The 16,933-nt window shown below is 34.2% G+C and overlaps 2 protein-coding genes and 1 long non-coding RNA gene across 3 annotated transcripts; 1 reads left to right on the top strand and 2 right to left on the bottom strand.

Moving 5' to 3' along the window:
* Window positions 1-739: 739 nt before the first annotated feature.
* On the bottom strand, window positions 740-2,556 carry LOC133199936 (uncharacterized). The gene is made up of 2 exons (XR_009722867.1): window positions 2,400-2,556; window positions 740-1,073 (listed from the first exon to the last, which is right to left on the bottom strand). It is a non-coding gene; the product is annotated as an uncharacterized LOC133199936 (long non-coding RNA).
* Window positions 2,557-6,919: 4,363 nt separating this feature from the next.
* On the top strand, window positions 6,920-10,253 carry LOC133171673 (potassium channel subfamily K member 2-like). The gene is made up of 5 exons (XM_061306461.1): window positions 6,920-7,243; window positions 7,535-7,696; window positions 7,874-8,206; window positions 9,111-9,274; window positions 9,647-10,253. Exons 1-5 carry the CDS (start codon window positions 7,099-7,101, stop codon window positions 9,707-9,709), a joined length of 867 nt encoding a protein of 288 aa, XP_061162445.1. The 5' UTR covers window positions 6,920-7,098; the 3' UTR covers window positions 9,710-10,253.
* Window positions 10,254-11,968: 1,715 nt separating this feature from the next.
* Window positions 11,969-16,536, bottom strand: LOC133203993 (uncharacterized). Its single transcript, XM_061339783.1, has 4 exons — window positions 16,260-16,536; window positions 14,754-14,957; window positions 12,993-13,346; window positions 11,969-12,674 (listed from the first exon to the last, which is right to left on the bottom strand). The coding sequence occupies exons 1-4, from the start codon at window positions 16,534-16,536 to the stop codon at window positions 11,980-11,982; spliced, it is 1,530 nt and encodes a 509-aa protein (XP_061195767.1). The 3' UTR covers window positions 11,969-11,979.
* Window positions 16,537-16,933: the final 397 nt, after the last annotated feature.

Raw genomic sequence — 16,933 nt, forward strand, 5'->3', positions numbered from 1 at the left:
AGGGGTTTTAATCAATACGTGAGTGTCAAAAAAAGGCAAACGTTAACATTATGGAATTGAAGAAGATGATGTTTTTGTCATCCACTGGCATTCAGTCCAGAACACACTATGAGGTATGTTGGGCACCTCATTTTTGCTGAAACCATGCATTTTCCACATCATTGGTTTTCTTCTGCAAAGGGTAGATCTTTCTTGTGAAACAATTTCAGGTATTTTTCAGAATAGACACATTCCATTTCGATTCTTGAAAGAAAAATGGGCCAGTTCAATGATTCCCCTTGTGCCAAGGACTGCCTTTGATTTTAGTCCTTAACCTTAGTCTTGTATTCCATTAACTTCCTTTTTTTAAACATTCTTTATAACTTCCATTTATTAGTATTTGAGTTCTGCTGGATTCCTTTTTTCATTGTTCTTCTCGCAAGAACCTGTGATGTGCTTTTATATACCAGTTTCAACACCTGCTAATTGTTTCTAGTAGATTCATAGGTAATTGTTTGTTTATAATGATGTCAGATATGATGTCACAACTAATTTAATTGATGTTTATTCCCCATATTTTTGTTATCAATAAAATCTTAGGCCTTTTTAGTATAATTTGGTATGAAACTTGTAAAAATTTCTGTTTGCATATCAACAAAGTAAGGGAAGTAAATGGTTGCATGTTTTCTGACACACCCTGTACATTACAAGTAAAATAAAAGAAAACTGTTATATAGCTTAAAAAATTCAAAACAGTATATGATGTTTACAATAATTTTATTACTTTCCTTTAAAAAAAACAAACATTTTATGTAAAGGTTAATCAGATGCCATTCCAAAATAAAGTTACAATTTATTACTTTGTATCAGAAAAGTCATATTTGCATATGCAATAATTGAAGCCAGTCAGGACAACACACCTCTTCTGTTCTCTTCAATATTCTTTAGGCAGGGAAAAACAATCAGGACACTGTCTTTTTCATCTGTGAGGTTAATTATCCCATTCAGGCATTGTGATAATGATATACCTCTTGAAAGTTGATGACATCTAAGGTGTTTGCACATGAACCAAAGACTTTGTTGAACATAGATTCCTTAAACATAAAACATAACAAATTAAAAAAAAAAAAATTATTAAACATTTGTATAGTAAGAATTTTAATATAAAATGTCAAGATTCATGGAAATTTATTTCTGAATATAAATTCATTCATGAAGAACATTTTGGTTAAGTTTAATGTTATGCAGTAAAACAAGCTTATATCACAGTGATTTTCATTCCCCATGACTTTAAATTATATTGTCAACTAAACAAATTGTCCATCCCTGGCACTTCATGATAAGCGTGTTTTACTGTAGTTAGCTTACATGTACAGAAACAAGATGTATCACAAAATTGCAGGGTTGTCTCTAAGAATTGCAATAGTACAGGATATTAAGAAAGCACAAGGGGTCTGTGATTCTTCCCCTATCATGTTCTTGAGGGGTAACAACAGGATAACTAAAGGATTACGTCATTATACATGGGGAAATTAACCGACCCCCCGGTTTCACTACAGACAACCCTGTAGCAGTATAAATGTATTACATTAAAATGCACTGGATGAATTATGCCAGTCACATCTACATGCTTGTGTGTATACGTACTATTTTAATATTGTTTATTAGTACTTAATCTCCTAAAACTCACGGAGGATTTCAACCAAAAAAAAAATTATCTTGACGAGATCAAAGCAAGGAGATAAATTTTTTTAAATTAAGAAATAAGGTATTTTTTGCGTTTTATTGGGGTGTAAATAAACTAAATACAGGTTAGCAACATGATCAAATCCCATAAAGCCCAAAGGGAGTTTTAACTTCAGCATATGAGATAATTTTTGTGCACTGCATAGTTAGGGCTGATTAATAAATTTGCCAAAAATATACACAATAACAATATCATGTGTTAACTTCTAAATGTTTTATTGAGGAGGATATACCCCTGTTTCAAATTTCCTTTTCAAACACTGCTATGGTCATAGATAACAAGAGGATGGCCTATTAATTTTGGAAATAAATATTTGCTAGGAAGTACTGAAAATAATTTGTCCTCAACTTCGTTGTCTGGTGATATTAACCCCCCCCCCCTTATAGGGTATGTTATGTTTTATTTATCATGCTGCCGCTGCTAAACTTTATCATCATTATTTATTATAAATAATATTTGTCTATAAATACAATGTTATTACTTCGCCTCTGTCAATATTGATATTTTTTTTGGAGAATAACAAACCATATTCATTACCGAAAGAGTCCATAATTGTATAATATGTGTATTGAAATATTTCGCCTTAAACATAATAAAATTAGTTTAATAATATGCTTATATCAAAATTTTCATTTATTTACATGTAGTCAATACTATATAACTTACTACTTACATACAGTAATTGGCAATAACCTTTTTGTCGTACTGGAGGGGAAAATTTTCCTTGTTTACGTTACACAGGAAGAAGGTGACTTCTGCGCATGCGCAGTGAGGTGAGTCAATGTTCCGATTGCAACCACATTCGGGATGTTTCGGTAGGCCAAAAGCTGCAAAAAGTCGCTTCCGATAAAAATCAAATCGGAAATGGAAGACAGATTCTAAATTAGGTAATTATATATATGACATTTTTTATTCCGAACAAAACATGGATTGCTACCACAGGAGTTGGCATACCTATAATGTATCAATTTTGCCGAAAATTTCAGTAAATAAAGAAACAAATACGTAATACTATAATTATAACATGTGTTATTATAGTATATAGAATATTTATTCAACCAATCTGGGCCCACAGTGGAGCATAAAGATGAACAATGTCCGCAATCATAGTCATAAATGACAAAAAACAGAACAAAACAAACAATTGTATATTGAACAGAGAGTTAGCTGTCAACTTTTAGGAGGCATAAAATGCATACAAATAGTATATGTATAATGACTGTAATATGCCTATATTGTACTATGTTGTTTTCTCATATTAAAACTTTCATTTAAATGTTGGCATAGTATACATTATATTTTTTTATTTACTGAAAATTTCGGTAAAATTGATAGACCTAACTCCTGTGGTTTTATTAAATTGGATTCGGATAAAGGGTCACAGGCCCGTAGAACGCGGGGGGGGGGGCTTTTTTCTGAGTATAGTATTGTGCTATAGTAAATTTTCCTTTAGATGCTGGTTGCCCCCCTCCCCTTTTGTTGTTGTAAGGTCGAGCACTGGTATATTCCAGGATTTGGACAGTAAATAATTTTTTTATTTGCTTGTCAGTTTTTTTTTGGGGGGGGGGCTCCCCCCCCCCCTCACTTTTGAAACCGTCGGTTCGGGCCTGGTCATAAGAGTTTTTTTTTTTGTCTTTTTTTAATAAAGAGCTTATTTCGCGTTAGTTGCTAATTTTTGTAACGCAGAATACACGTACATGCGCGTGGGATTTTAAAAAATTTCTAATGTAGAGAAAGAAAAATATGACCTTGGACCCCCATCCCCCCTGAAAACATGGACCATTTTTGTAAGCATTATTAATTATTTAAAAGCTGATTTTCAGAATCTGAGGATCGGACTACCTTAATACATATCCATATATTTTATCGACAAACACCACTAGGAGTGTCAAATGGATAACTGTACAATTAACTACAGTACTATAGTATATTAATGCAGATTTCTCTTGCATGCATGCCTATGATTAGTCCGAAATATCTGACGTTTTCCAGGCTTTTTTCACGATTTTGATATTTTGCGTGCCAGGAATTTTCCTGCCACGTAAAATATCAAAATCCTTAAAAAGCCAGGAAAACGTCAGATATTTCGGACTAGCCTATGATGTGATAAAAAGAGTAACAAATTCTGGATAGAATGTTCTCTCGATAAAAGGATTAATGTCCTACCGACCCGGTTTAACCTGTACCGAGACAGTTTGATTATTCAAACCAATCAAATTCCAGCGACACATCCCAACAACCAAATACCGTATACATACACAGATCCCCTCCCCCAGTCGGCTTTAGAATTAGAATTTTATGAAGAATAGAATTTGGAGAAATTGCCCATGGTTTATTTTTAAATGCGTTTATAGATTGTTTTTGGAACTATTAGATATTCTATTCAAAACTATTCCCGGTTCAAACTTTCACTCTAGAATTCTTAGCTGCGACAAGTCAAGGGTTCTCTGTATATTATTAAATTTTCTTGAAATCAATACTGTATCGTGGTAAACACAAGAGTGTAAGGTAAGACTAAAGCGAAATTTTTTAGTCTTTGTAAGCCCCCCCCCCCCCCGGCTAATTTTTAATGATCTGAATTTAAACTAATTTGTATTTCAATTTTAAAACAGAGAAATGACAAACCAGATTACCATTTTATCCCAAACCCTTTTATCTTTCAACTATGATAAATCTTACCCATTATTTCCAGCTTCTTGCCAAACCCAAAAGCTTACTGTGAAGTCCCCATTTGCACCGATACCAAAAACACCGGAGGGCGTTGCATAGCAAGAGGGACCAGTCTGCACAAAATATGTGGAGAATTCCCCCAATCGGCTATTGGGGTGAGTATTTACAGTGTCCGTCACGACACATGTCCCCAGACCCGGGCTGGTGGAGATTAGAAGATCCACAGAGGGTGGCAAGGCTGTCCTATTGGGACAAATCTGTACACAGAATAACTGTTTGCATTGCTGGACTGATATCGGATACACGCTGCTCTCACAGTAAGCGTTCCTGGTGGGGACACCGCAGGCACTGTCCGAGGGTTTACTGACCACAGGGCGATTCTCCGCAATGTTGTATATCTCTGGGAAGGGACGGGTCACTTGAGCGGCTGTTGGTGATGTTTGTAATAAAATGAGAAATATAGTCAAAATAGCACCAGGAAAAATCTCTTTCATAAGAATGTTTTTAATAACATAAGGCTGACTGAGGTTTAATGGCAAGGAAAAACTTGCTCCTGTTGTCAAGTCTTTTTTATCGTAAAAAAGTCTTTTCAGTTTCCATATTTGGCACTTGTGGAACGGTTTTGTTCGATTAGAAAAGTCGGAAATCCGAAGTTTTGGTTCCATTGCTGTATTTAACACCGGAATAATACTCAACTCCGCAAAATGAAAGAAAAAAGCTTTCTCCAACTTAAGCATCCATTGCTAGAAATTCCTGAGACGGTCAGAAGAAAAACCGAGAAATTATTGCGCATCTGAGAGATTCGGCCGAAGTCAGATCAATCTTTTGCATAATTTAGAAGTTCCTACCTATTAAGCCTCACACAAGAAGAGGCACTCACACCTATCTTTAATTAAATTATACACCTTGTCAATAAAACGCATTGAGCTACTGGCCATATGACGTTTTATTTTGATGTTGGTAGAAATCTAATTAGGGAAAAGAAAATTTCAAAAGAATACTTTTGAATGAACAATTTAAATACATTGTTCAATGTATAATGTCTGTAATTTTTTTTTTCGTGGTAAATAATATATCTTTAAAAAAAAAAACTTTTTTTCAAGGAGATAAATATTTATGTCACAGAAAACAAGCATAATATGGGATTTCATTTAATTCCTAAAATTCAGGTTTTTCATCCTATTTCTAAACCAATCAAGTAATGACTTTATTCCCTAATATCTGTATGAAATTAATCCGCGCAATCGCTAATTTTGTCCTACGTATTTTAACATATTCCCTGAAGTGAAAACAATCCGATAGCTGACCCAGGGAAATATGCGATATGCCTATAAAATGGATACTGGTATTTTATTAAAAATTTCTAATTTTTTTTAAGGGGCGGGGGGTGTACCTGTACATTTGATTTTTTTTTTTTTTTTTTTTTATTTCACGAACTTTCAGTCAAAATGGGGAGGATTCACATATAATTCCTGATTCGGTCAGTGATCACATGGAATTTCTTATTACAATCTTTTTATACACAATTACATGTATATCTTGTGACATAAATACTGTAGGGCCATACCCGAGATCAGGTAGAAAATAGAACATAGGCATCTCATCAATAATTGAAAACCTGTTTTTCTCTCTCAATGTGATATTTCTGTAATGAGTCACCATTTAGCAGGGTTCTGTCCTTTGACAATTCATAATAAATTTTATATCCGTAGTGCACGATTATTACAGACAAATTTAATATGATTAAAATTTAAACTTTTAATGAAACACATTTACTTGGTCTTACACCATTGATATATTTATAGTCTATAAGAATTTTACCTTTTTTCCACGTCGTATAAGGTAATTTGTGTCAGAATCGACTTCAGTTAAATTTTCAATTATCACGAAGATGCTTAGTAAAGCTGAACTGAAAATCAAAATTTGCAGATGAAAACAATTTGGTGATGTAATGTTTTCTTTTGACTGTTTGACTTCTTGTCAAAGCTTACACAATATACATGTACGAGATAAAAGCTTGTTCAAAACGTAATGTCCTATCACATTACATGTTCTTTTACCTTATAAGAACTAAGGTATTTTTTAAGACTTTGCTTGGTTGCAAATTTTGCAGGAAAGAATCATACATAAAAGGATAAGGCCTGGGTGGCGTGTTCTTACATATTTTAGGGGAGAGAAGAGGGGATGACCGGGTGAGGGTACATTTGTCAGCTACGTATGTATAAGGACAGCGTAAATATGCACTTATTAAAATAGTACTATGACTGTGTAACTAAGTACTAATCCCAACGTATTAAAAATGAATCGATCATTTAAATTTCTCTCACCCATTTTTAAATATCTTTGACATTTTCGGTCCACTTATTCCACCGTCTATTCATTCACCTATATATTCTATGCATTCACCTATAGAGTATTTCTATGGGAGACACCAACGCATTGGGGAGGGTAAGGAAGGTACATCTAAATATCAATGTAAATATCAAGCTCATTTTGGATTTGTTTACTGATCGTGCGATGATCGGAGGCTTTATATCTTTAAATTTGGTTCTCGCATAGTTTTAGGGATACATTATAAAATACCGTGCAGATATTTTTAGAATGGACGACTTTTTAAAATTTCTAGGGAACATGAGAAAGTGAAATATCCACGTTTTTAACTGGATTGGGAGTGGCAGAGAGTGATATACGAGGGATTTGTCATGGAAACCAAAACTCTTTTAATTCTGTTGGCTGTTATGATCGTTTATGTCCTGATCGGAGGAGCCATTTTATACGGGATTGAACATACTAATGAAGAACAAACACAGACCTCAGCTTCTTCTACTTTCTTCAATTTCTCCGGAAGTAAGTTTTTTTTCCCCCATTTTGTTTATATGTTTTGTTATTTGTTTTTGTTTTTATATGAAAGCGTTTACATTTTTTTACTTAACCAAAAAAAATCGTATATTGATTTTGTTAAAAAATCTTTTTTCTTTAGTGAAAAAAATATGAGAAAAGGAAGATGGATACAAAAGTATGATCTCTATGTATTTTTCTTTTCGCAAATGATTTCTATCCATCAATTCAACTAAGATGTTTAAGAATTATAAATCCACACTGCAATGTAATTTCGCTTCTTTTTTAACCTTTTACCAGCTGTCAGTAGTTGTGTGACCACCGCTCAGGTCCGACAATTCGTACAAGCTGTTATACAGGCCTATGATGAGGGGGTCCTAGTGACGGACACAGATACCTCCGCATCTCAGTGGGACTATGCCAGCTCAACCTTCTTTGCCATGACCGCCGTCACCACAATAGGTCACTATATCACCAAGACAGACGCGTCGAAAAAATATATACGAAAGAATAAATGAAATTCAACTGTTCAATAATTAATATTTAGAATTCTCATTTGAATACATAAATTTCAAGTGTAATTGTTAAAGTGTTATCGATATTCTAATAGACTACGAATATTTTATTTTTTAATTACAGGTTACGGAAACCAATCGCCTGCTACGGGTGGCGGGAAAGCTTTCGTTTGCATCTTCGGTTTGTTGGGAATACCGATGATGGCGTTGGTGTTATCCGGACTTGGTGAAAAGTTAGACGATTTATTAAAGCCACTAAAAGACAAAGTGTTAATTAAGAAAAATGAGAAATTAGATCAAGTGGTAAAGACGGTGCTTCTAATTTCATTAATTTTCATTGTGAACTCTTTAATCCCCGCTGCTATTTTTTCTGCCATCGAGGGCTGGTCTTTCGGAGATTCTGTATACTATACCATAATCACACTCACAACGATCGGATTTGGAGACTTCGTTATAGGTAATACTTTTATTTCAAGTTCCATTAAAAACAAGTTGATACAAATGTTACGATCAATCACAAGTACAACATGCCGCAAAAAATCTATAATTTTATATCAATATATGATGTGGGGAAATGCGTGACATTGGAACCTAGAATCCTGTTTCATACCACGGGTAAAAAAAAGTCGATCAACTAGCTATTATATTGTATGTGAGTGAATTGAACTTAAAATGCCTCTTCTATACGTGCATCATTAGCGAAATACTAAATATCCTTAAAAAAAGTTTTTACTAAAAAAAAAGTTAAATATAAAAAAAAGCTAAACACAGGCCCGTAGGAAGCAATTTCACTTTGAGGGGGCACAACTACACATTTTCAGTTGGGTCAGCACTATCCACTACTAAATTTTCTTGACAAGCAAAAAAAAGGTCATCGGACATTATTATTGAAGGGACACAAGCATATAGTAGTTATGTTTTCTATAGTATTTTATATATCGACAAAATTAGGGGGGGGGGGGGTTCCAAAGGGCCTGAAACAACGATGTTTCAATTATAGTATCACTTCAAGTGAACTTTCTTGGTCTATGTAGCTATCAGATAGTCTCTTAACGTTTTTCTCATTGTTCACTTTCTCCGAATCACTGGAATATTTAACGAACTTAGCACAAAGTTTGCTTTTTTTTTTTTTTTTTTACAAATGCAAGGTCAAAACCAATCAAAGAACAGCAAATCTTGTATGATTTTCTCATTAATTCATTTATTGCTCTGATCAGATTAGGGGGTGACACTACAAGCACTTGTCTCTCTAATATTTTTTTTGCGTGGTTAAATAGAAAAGCTCATTACATACATGTATATAATCATACAAAGACACATTTGCTCATCGAATAGGAATTTTTACTTTTTTTTAAATATAGGAACATCCGATTCCGACTACCGTATACCATACAAACTACTGTGTAGTTTGTGGATCCTAGTAGGGCTAGCCACTGTAGCATTGATATTGTCCAATGCTCAAGACTTGTACAAGAGAATGTCGCTCAAAGGAGAGAAGAAAATAGCCAAAAAGGATGATTCTGAGGTATGAAAAAAGCAAAAAATTAAAGAAAAATGTTAACTATCCTATTTAAAATATAAAGTATTATTTCCTGTAGAATATTTTTAAAATGAAAATGCTTTTGGGGATACATAGTTTAAGCGAAGTCATGTTTGTCACCATTTTGCAAGATTTAAGGGAATATGAACTAATTACAACATTCTGCTGGTGCATACCTGTAACTAATGAAGTATTTTGTGATGTTCTTGAAGGTTTGCTCTCTCTCTCTCTCTCTCATTGAGAAGGGGTTACGAAATTCTTTTTGGGCTTATCCCAATCATAAAAATTCAAATTCTATGTCACCGTGACTTCCAGGGATATTTGTTTGTACAATGTATTTTTCTTTTTCTTTTACAGAAATCTGAAGAAAAAGGCAAAGAAGATGGTTCATTAGAAATCATAGAACCTGTCAAAGCTTAAGGGAGTGTATCTAGCCAATTAAGGAAGATAACTTAAATTTGCTGTACTATGTCCAGTGAATTTGACATAATTTTCCTTAGATGAGGAATTATTGGATTAATATGTTATAAAAATATTTAAGTACTCTTCTTCAAAAGCTCTTTTTATTACTGAAATTTTATAGCCCCAAAATACGAATACTAGTATTTGATTCAAGGAGGGAGAATATTATATTACAGTAGGGGCGAGGTTTTAATTCTTTAACCTCGCATTTAATGCAAATAAAACTCAATCAAGAGACAAAAATTAAAGGTTGCCTCTTAAGGAAGATCAGTCTAGTCACTAAAGAAAACTGTTTGTTTTGGATTTTGAGAAAACTATCACACAAAGGTGTATATGCTGAAATTATCTAGTTCATTTTCAACATAAGGTACCAGCCATAGCAGGTCACTTTAACTGGTAATACTGCCATGGAATTTGAACTCTACAGTGTGCAGTGTTAAGAGCTTCCTTAAGTATATGTATGTCAATTTACAAGTTCTTTGTTTTAAAAAAATGCCGCCTTCCTGAGAGAAACTTAGGGCGAATTTGTTTCTCAAAAACTGGTTTTAGTTTTGAACTAGTTTTGTAAACTGTTCATTTGTTCCACAAACTGGTTTTAAACTAGTTTAAACCCAGAATCGGTTTTCCATTTGTTTTTGCTGTAACTGAAACCAGTTCGTTAAACCAACCAAACCACCTCCGATGGTGGTTTATTCGGTTTGCGAAAGAGCGGGAAGTATTCCAGTATGGCGGTGATGAAAGGTGGTGACTATTTTAATAAAAAAAAAAAGTTATAGATGATTGTTTTTTCGAGGACAAACAACTCTTTTTGACTTTAATGCCACATTCTGATGTTTTATATAAAGCTTCAGAGAATAGATATATGCTGCATATTGTAATGGTGTTTGTTCAATGATAATTTTCAAAAATAAGTTCTGAATCATTTGAACAAACTTTAACATGTATGGTAAATTGTAGAACATACTATAAAAACAGTTTTAATGTTGGAAATCTAAAGAGTATAATTATAAATACCCAAATTTTTATCTTTCCATGTGTTAAAAATGTAGAAATTGATCATTTGATGAATCTTTGAGGCATTATAAATGTAAATACTGCATTTTTAAGTAAGATAAACAAGGAACAAAAAACTATAATTTCTTGGATTCTTTTATTAAGAAAAAGATTTTAACTTTATTTGCATGTGTAATTTGGTTAATATGTTGTTCTAGCTCTTCATATTAAAGTTCCTACATTGTAAATGCACTTGTATGAAAAACGTCATAAAATTCTTGCAATTCTATCTCTTTTTTCATCAGCAGCATTATTTCCGCGTTAAATTTCCAATTAACATGATTAATATTAATATAATTAATCACAGGGACTTGAGACAATCTTAGCAAAATCGGGTATATAGTATAATAGTATTAATATATAATAATATTATACTATATACCCGATTTTGCTAAGACTGTCTCAAGTCCCTGTGTAATTAATCATGCATGCATCTTTTAGATGCCATCTTGTATAAACTGTTCATTTGTTTTATCGAGGTAAACCGGATCGAAACTTATAACCAGTTTGAAAACTAGTTTTAAACCTTAAACCAAAACCTGAACTAGTTTAGGTGCAACAAATTCGCCCTTAAACATAAATGTTGAAATATATGTAATATATAGAAGTAGAATAACACTATCACAACAATTTGTTGAAAATGTTTATTTTATTTACATATAAAAGAGCAGTTCATGATTGCTTTCATTCACTGCAAAAGAAAAAGTTATTCTCTCATATAGATTATAAATATACAAATTACAATAGTTTATAATTCAAAATATTTTTTGATTTTGTATGAATAGCAGAAAGATGTCGAACAAGCAAGCTTATAAGGCGGTATTTTAAATGTAACCAAATACAAAATCTTCAGTGATTTTATTTCTAAACTCACCATGAACTGGGTTCTATATACTTGGTAGACATATTAAATGGTTGCCACCTGATTTTCTGAAATGACTCTGATTCTACTAAAACATTTAAGCTCAGGTTATTTAGTCATTTTGTCTAGGAAATTGATTGAGTCGCGATGGAATAAGTTCATATTTTTGCATAGGTTTATTACTACGTGAAAGACCCACATTTTCTTTGGGTCGTCATGACAGACTGGAAATGCTTACACAATGTATAAATAATGCAAGTGGCTGACAAGAACGCTAGAGAACGCCAATTTAAAAGAAAGTTCCACACTGAACTCATTTCGATTTGTTCAAAGCAGATTCTCTGTCATAGCCACGTCTCCATTTCGGTGCTTTTGGCCCGTTCGGGTGTTCGTCAGCAAAGTTGTACCGTTCGTCTCCAACTAACAATCTGGCTTCCTTTGTTTTTGCAACGTCTGGTAAACTGTCGATGCTAACATCGGCAAACTTCCGTTTTCGATTCCCTTTGTCTTTGAATGTTTTGAGCCCCTGAGATGACCAGTGAGTAGTCAGGAGCATGCGCCTGTATGCATCCTTCCTGAAATCCCTCTCTTTCTCACTCGCCCACTGGGCAGGCGTCATACTCACAAAGATTACAAAGCGCCATCTGTCGGGATTCGGTCTCTTTAAGGTAGGAGGAGCATTATCATGAACCGTTCGAGAATCCCAAATTACTATCCCTCCCTTTGGTACGGGAACACATTCAAGAGTACATCCCTTTTTATAATAAAATTCTTTCTGCTTTTTTGATAGTTTGTAAAATTCGAATCGTGCTGTCCTAGCCGCGCCGTTTGGAAATGTCTTGAATAATTCTGAATGATAGAGGTGAGATTTGGACAATACCCTGAAGCAGTAATCGTCCTTTGTTTGTTCCTCTAAGTAAACAGCACCTTGGTATGCGTGTAGCCCTTCTCTCTGGGCTCCCTGATCCAAATGTAACCATTCTTTGTGAGTTTCTCGACATTGGTCTGCTGTAAATTAAAGACATTCATCCGAATAACAGTAAGAAAATCAAATCTGCTGTAAATAAATACGTCAATCCGAATTACGGTATGAAAACAAATCTGCTGTAAATAAATACGCCAATCCGAATTACGGTATGAAAACAAATCTGCTGTAAACTAAATACATCAATCCGAATTACGGTATGAACATTTAATTCAGAAATTCCATCTTTACAAAAAAAAGTCATCAACATATTTCAGTTTTAATGAAATGACGAAGTTGAACGATATCTCTTCTAAATTTAGAAAAATTATCGAAGCTTGTACAATATTCCAATTTAGTACCGTTTTCTGGTGGCTTGGAAATTGCTATTCCATCAGTACTGGACAGTAACTTTTCCGTCCCCCAAATAGCCTCAAATACCGCCTTGGACTTGAGGCGAACCTCCCAGCTCGGCTTAAAATGACCAACCCTGTAAGACTGAATAACCGATGCTCTGTTCTGAAGGGGGATATGGCCCTCATCAAACTTGTTCACCCAGTCCTTGTACTGTGACATCAAGGAATCGCATTCCTCGGGAGTCAACAGGTCAGGGACAACAGCGTAACCTTTGTCTTCAACCTCTTGACGCAACTTGTCCCTATTCAAACAAAAGAATTTCTGAATCGAACTACTTAAGTCAATGGAGGCAACTTCTACTGAATCAAATTATTCTATGAATAATTTAATAACAAGTAAACATAAAGGTTAGAACAGGTTTTTTGTCAAAAAGGGAACACACTTATTTGAAGTATATGTCATAATGTGAAAAAAAAAAACCCTATATATCAAACTGTCAGGGTAGTAGAAATGTTTTGAGTCTGGAATTCACAACAGTTATAATAGAGTTCTCTAAAAGTTATAACTGTTCCATATTGTAACTTACCCGTTCAAGTGAATTTGACTTTTTTGCTTTCCATGTAAATTGGCCATCTTAAACATTTGGTGTTCTTTAGTAAAATGCTTACATATACAGAAAGGCTTGATTATAATGCTCTTAGAGCTAAAAATAAATATTAGCAGTATTTCACAACACCGAGTTTTTAAATACCTTTCGATTTAAATATCTGTCGCGCTTCCAAAAGTTGACTGCAGGAATGGGTTCTGTGTCTTCATATGTATGACAAGCATTCTGTTTGTTTGTTTGTTTCTATGTTGTTTAACTTCCCTCTCGAGAATTGTTCACTCATATGGAGACGCCACCACTTCCCGATGGAGGGCTGCAAATTTTTAACCTCTGCTCAACACTTAGTGCCATTGAGCATTGAGGAATCTTTTTCGTGCCAACACCTACTGCGACACGGAACCTCGGTTTATACATTCTCATCCGAAGGACTGGTCTTCACGTCCCGCAGTGGATTCGAACCCGCGACGTAAGGATCAACTCCTTGATCTGTAACTCATCAAGATACACTTACATACAAAAATCAGCTCAATATCTGCAAGCGTTTAGGGAAAAAGTGCGGAAAACCAAGTGGGGCAGACTGACGAACAGCTAGACGGACAGCAGACACGGACGGACAGACAGACCAAAATTAATATCCCCCACTTTCAGTGAAAACGGGGGACAACAATTCAACAAAATTAAAAAATATGAAAAAATACGTAACATAAGAGTTTATTCTTATTTTTGTTAAATGGGAATTTTATTTGCGTTTTATTGAAAATTGAAGTCTTTTTACAGCATTACAAATCAGTTGTTTTTAAGAAAATCAACATAATAATTGTAAAAACAATACAGCTAAATAAAAAGAATATTTTTAAAAAATACATAAACATGAGTTTATTGTATTAATTTTTTTTATGAAAGGACATTTCATTTGCATTTCAGTGAAGTCTTCTTAGAGCATCGTTTATTCTATGATAGGTTGCATCCTTTATGTCATTGAGTGGTTCTTGTCTTAGAGAGTTTATATAAGACGAAACGGCCCCTCGATGATCCCCACAAATCTGTTGACAGATGCCAAGAATTTGCCATGATATATCTCGCAGATATTCTTCAATATATCGTCCCTTGTCATATTGGAGGAGCATATAAAGTTCATTTAATGTTTCCCTTTGTTTACGTGGATTGTCATGATAACAGAACACTAGAAACATAAGTGTCATGACATAAGGTGGTATAGCGATAAAAGTTCTTGTTGTTGTTCCGATTTCTACTTCTAGTTCCTTTATCAAAATCAAGCCTAAACGAATGTCCCTTGCTATAGCTGTACTCATTTTCTCATCCAGTGTCAGTCCTCCTACATTTTGAATATAACTCTGCTGATCTGTAATTACATCATACATAATATATGGTTTTATAAGAATTTTTTTAAACTCCTCAAGATGTCTAATTACATCCTTTTCTTTACCTACTGAGTAAAGTAGTGCACAAAGATAAAGCCTATCAGAAATCCATCCCATTTTTGTGCTAACTTTTGAGAGATTCAAACAAGCATGAATAATTTTCAATCTTCTTTTGTTGTTTAAGTTTTTGGATGCATTGAATAAATAGAAAACAACACATCTTAGACTTGATGAAATGAATTTCCGGACAACAACACGCTGTCTTGGAGTTAGGTTTGACGCATATAGGTACCTGACTGAAGAATGTAACATAGTAAAACAACATCCAGCAAAAGAATAAATCGTCCCAGATATATCATGCAAACAAATTTCGTTAGCAAGTTCAAAATCAATGCCGAATTCGTTTATAATATCTGATTCGGCAGTACTTAATGCATGTTGTCTGCTAAAAATTGTTCGAAGTACTAGTAAGCACTGTCTGATTGATTGGCAATGCAATAAACAAGCAGTCCCTAAATTGTACATTTGAAGAAGTTGTTCAATTAATAAGTGCTGTGAATGTCCAAATATTTTCGTAATAAATATGTTGTTTTCGGGAATAATAAAATTTGGAAGATAAGCATGATACACACATGACACTAAAAATTTGAAACACAACCAAAATCCTGACAACAGGCTTGATGGATTCCAGTCCATTATGGCATTATGTTGAATAACCCAGAATAAAACATTTTTCATAAAATAAGAACAAAGGATAGGCTGTCCATTTGTATCTTTCACAGGGAGGGCCTCTTTTAGAAATAATTTCAGCAATCCATAGCACATGAACTGTGTGTGATTCATACAATATACAAGTTTTCTTTCAGCTACAGAGAATGAAATCCTCCATTCCAAATCTTCCTGTGAAGATCCTTTGAATCCTATAGGTACCACATGACAACCCGAGGTTAAAATATCTCCTAAAACTTGATTCTCTGGCCATTTTTGAGACTGGCATCTCGCAGTAAAAGAAGTAGAAACGTATGGCCAGAATTTACAAGCAAAACCATATGCAAGATCATATTCCATATCTACAATCCTTCCACTTGCACAAGGTCCATGTTGAGTAGAGTCTTCTTTAAATGAAGATAATGTACTTTCTCTGTATAATGCACTTGATACATATAATCTGTCACTAATTCTAACAAATGATTGTTTAACATAAAAATTGTTTGTATGATTCAGTAGCTGTAACATAGTGTAACCAGGGGGGCCATCCGAATACAGCATTAAAATTAAGGAACATCTTTCTGTGTTGTAATTTTCTGCTTGACTTAATTCGCATATAACATGGTCATCAGTCTGCCAGATCATACAGTCCATATCCGATGCTACGTGACCAAAGCCTTCTTTACTGCTTCCATTGAGAAGTCTTCTTACTTCCATTCTTTCTTCTAATGGCGTCATTATAATCTCAGCAATATTGGCCACTTCTCTTCTTATTGAAACTTGTGTAGGCGTGCCTACTATGCGACATACACCTACATAAACAGCCTCTGATGTTCCAAGTCTGTGATTCATTCTGTATAAAAAGAAAACGTATAAAACCAAATATAATTTTTTTTTTTAAACAAAGTCTGTGAGCGAACGCTCACTAGTAATACCCCCGATCTGATGTGAATATACACTCTGATGTAAATAAACACGAGTTCAGTTACGGACAGACGCACGGATAAACAGGAAGGTGACATCTGTTTTGTACAAAAATGAATCCCACCATATTGCATGCCTCAATAAAGAGTGTGCTAACATTTCAAGCATCTGCAATGAGTAGTAGTAGAGAAAACTGCAACGAAAATTTATGTATGGTACGGACAGACGCACGGATTAACAGGAAGGTGACATCAGAGGCCTGTTCAACAGAGCGAACGTTCGCGAGCGCTCGCCAAAATTCCGTATCTCTTCAACAGAAATGTTG

The sequence above is a fragment of the Saccostrea echinata genome, unplaced genomic scaffold (assembly GCF_033153115.1).
Source record: "Saccostrea echinata isolate AGI-Se365-2 ecotype Australia unplaced genomic scaffold, CSIRO_AGI_Sech_v1 ptg000002l, whole genome shotgun sequence".
Classification (NCBI taxonomy): domain Eukaryota; kingdom Metazoa; phylum Mollusca; class Bivalvia; order Ostreida; family Ostreidae; genus Saccostrea; species Saccostrea echinata.

Bases quoted from the DNA above. Each gene is read 5' to 3' on its own strand.
- LOC133171673 (XM_061306461.1), top strand. From the start codon at position 7,099: ATGGAAACCAAAACTCTTTTAATTCTGTTGGCTGTTATGATCGTTTAT. The intron at 7,244-7,534 runs GTAAGTTTTTTT...ACCTTTTACCAG, and splicing joins TTTCTTCAATTTCTCCGGAA to CTGTCAGTAGTTGTGTGACC. The intron at 7,697-7,873 runs GTCACTATATCA...TTTTAATTACAG, and splicing joins GACCGCCGTCACCACAATAG to GTTACGGAAACCAATCGCCT.
- LOC133203993 (XM_061339783.1), bottom strand. From the start codon at position 16,536: ATGAATCACAGACTTGGAACATCAGAGGCTGTTTATGTAGGTGTATGT. The intron at 14,958-16,259 runs GTTCCTTAATTT...ATGTAATTACAG, and splicing joins AAATTACAACACAGAAAGAT to ATCAGCAGAGTTATATTCAA. The intron at 12,675-12,992 runs GTACTAAATTGG...TTTAATTTACAG, and splicing joins TTCCAAGCCACCAGAAAACG to CAGACCAATGTCGAGAAACT.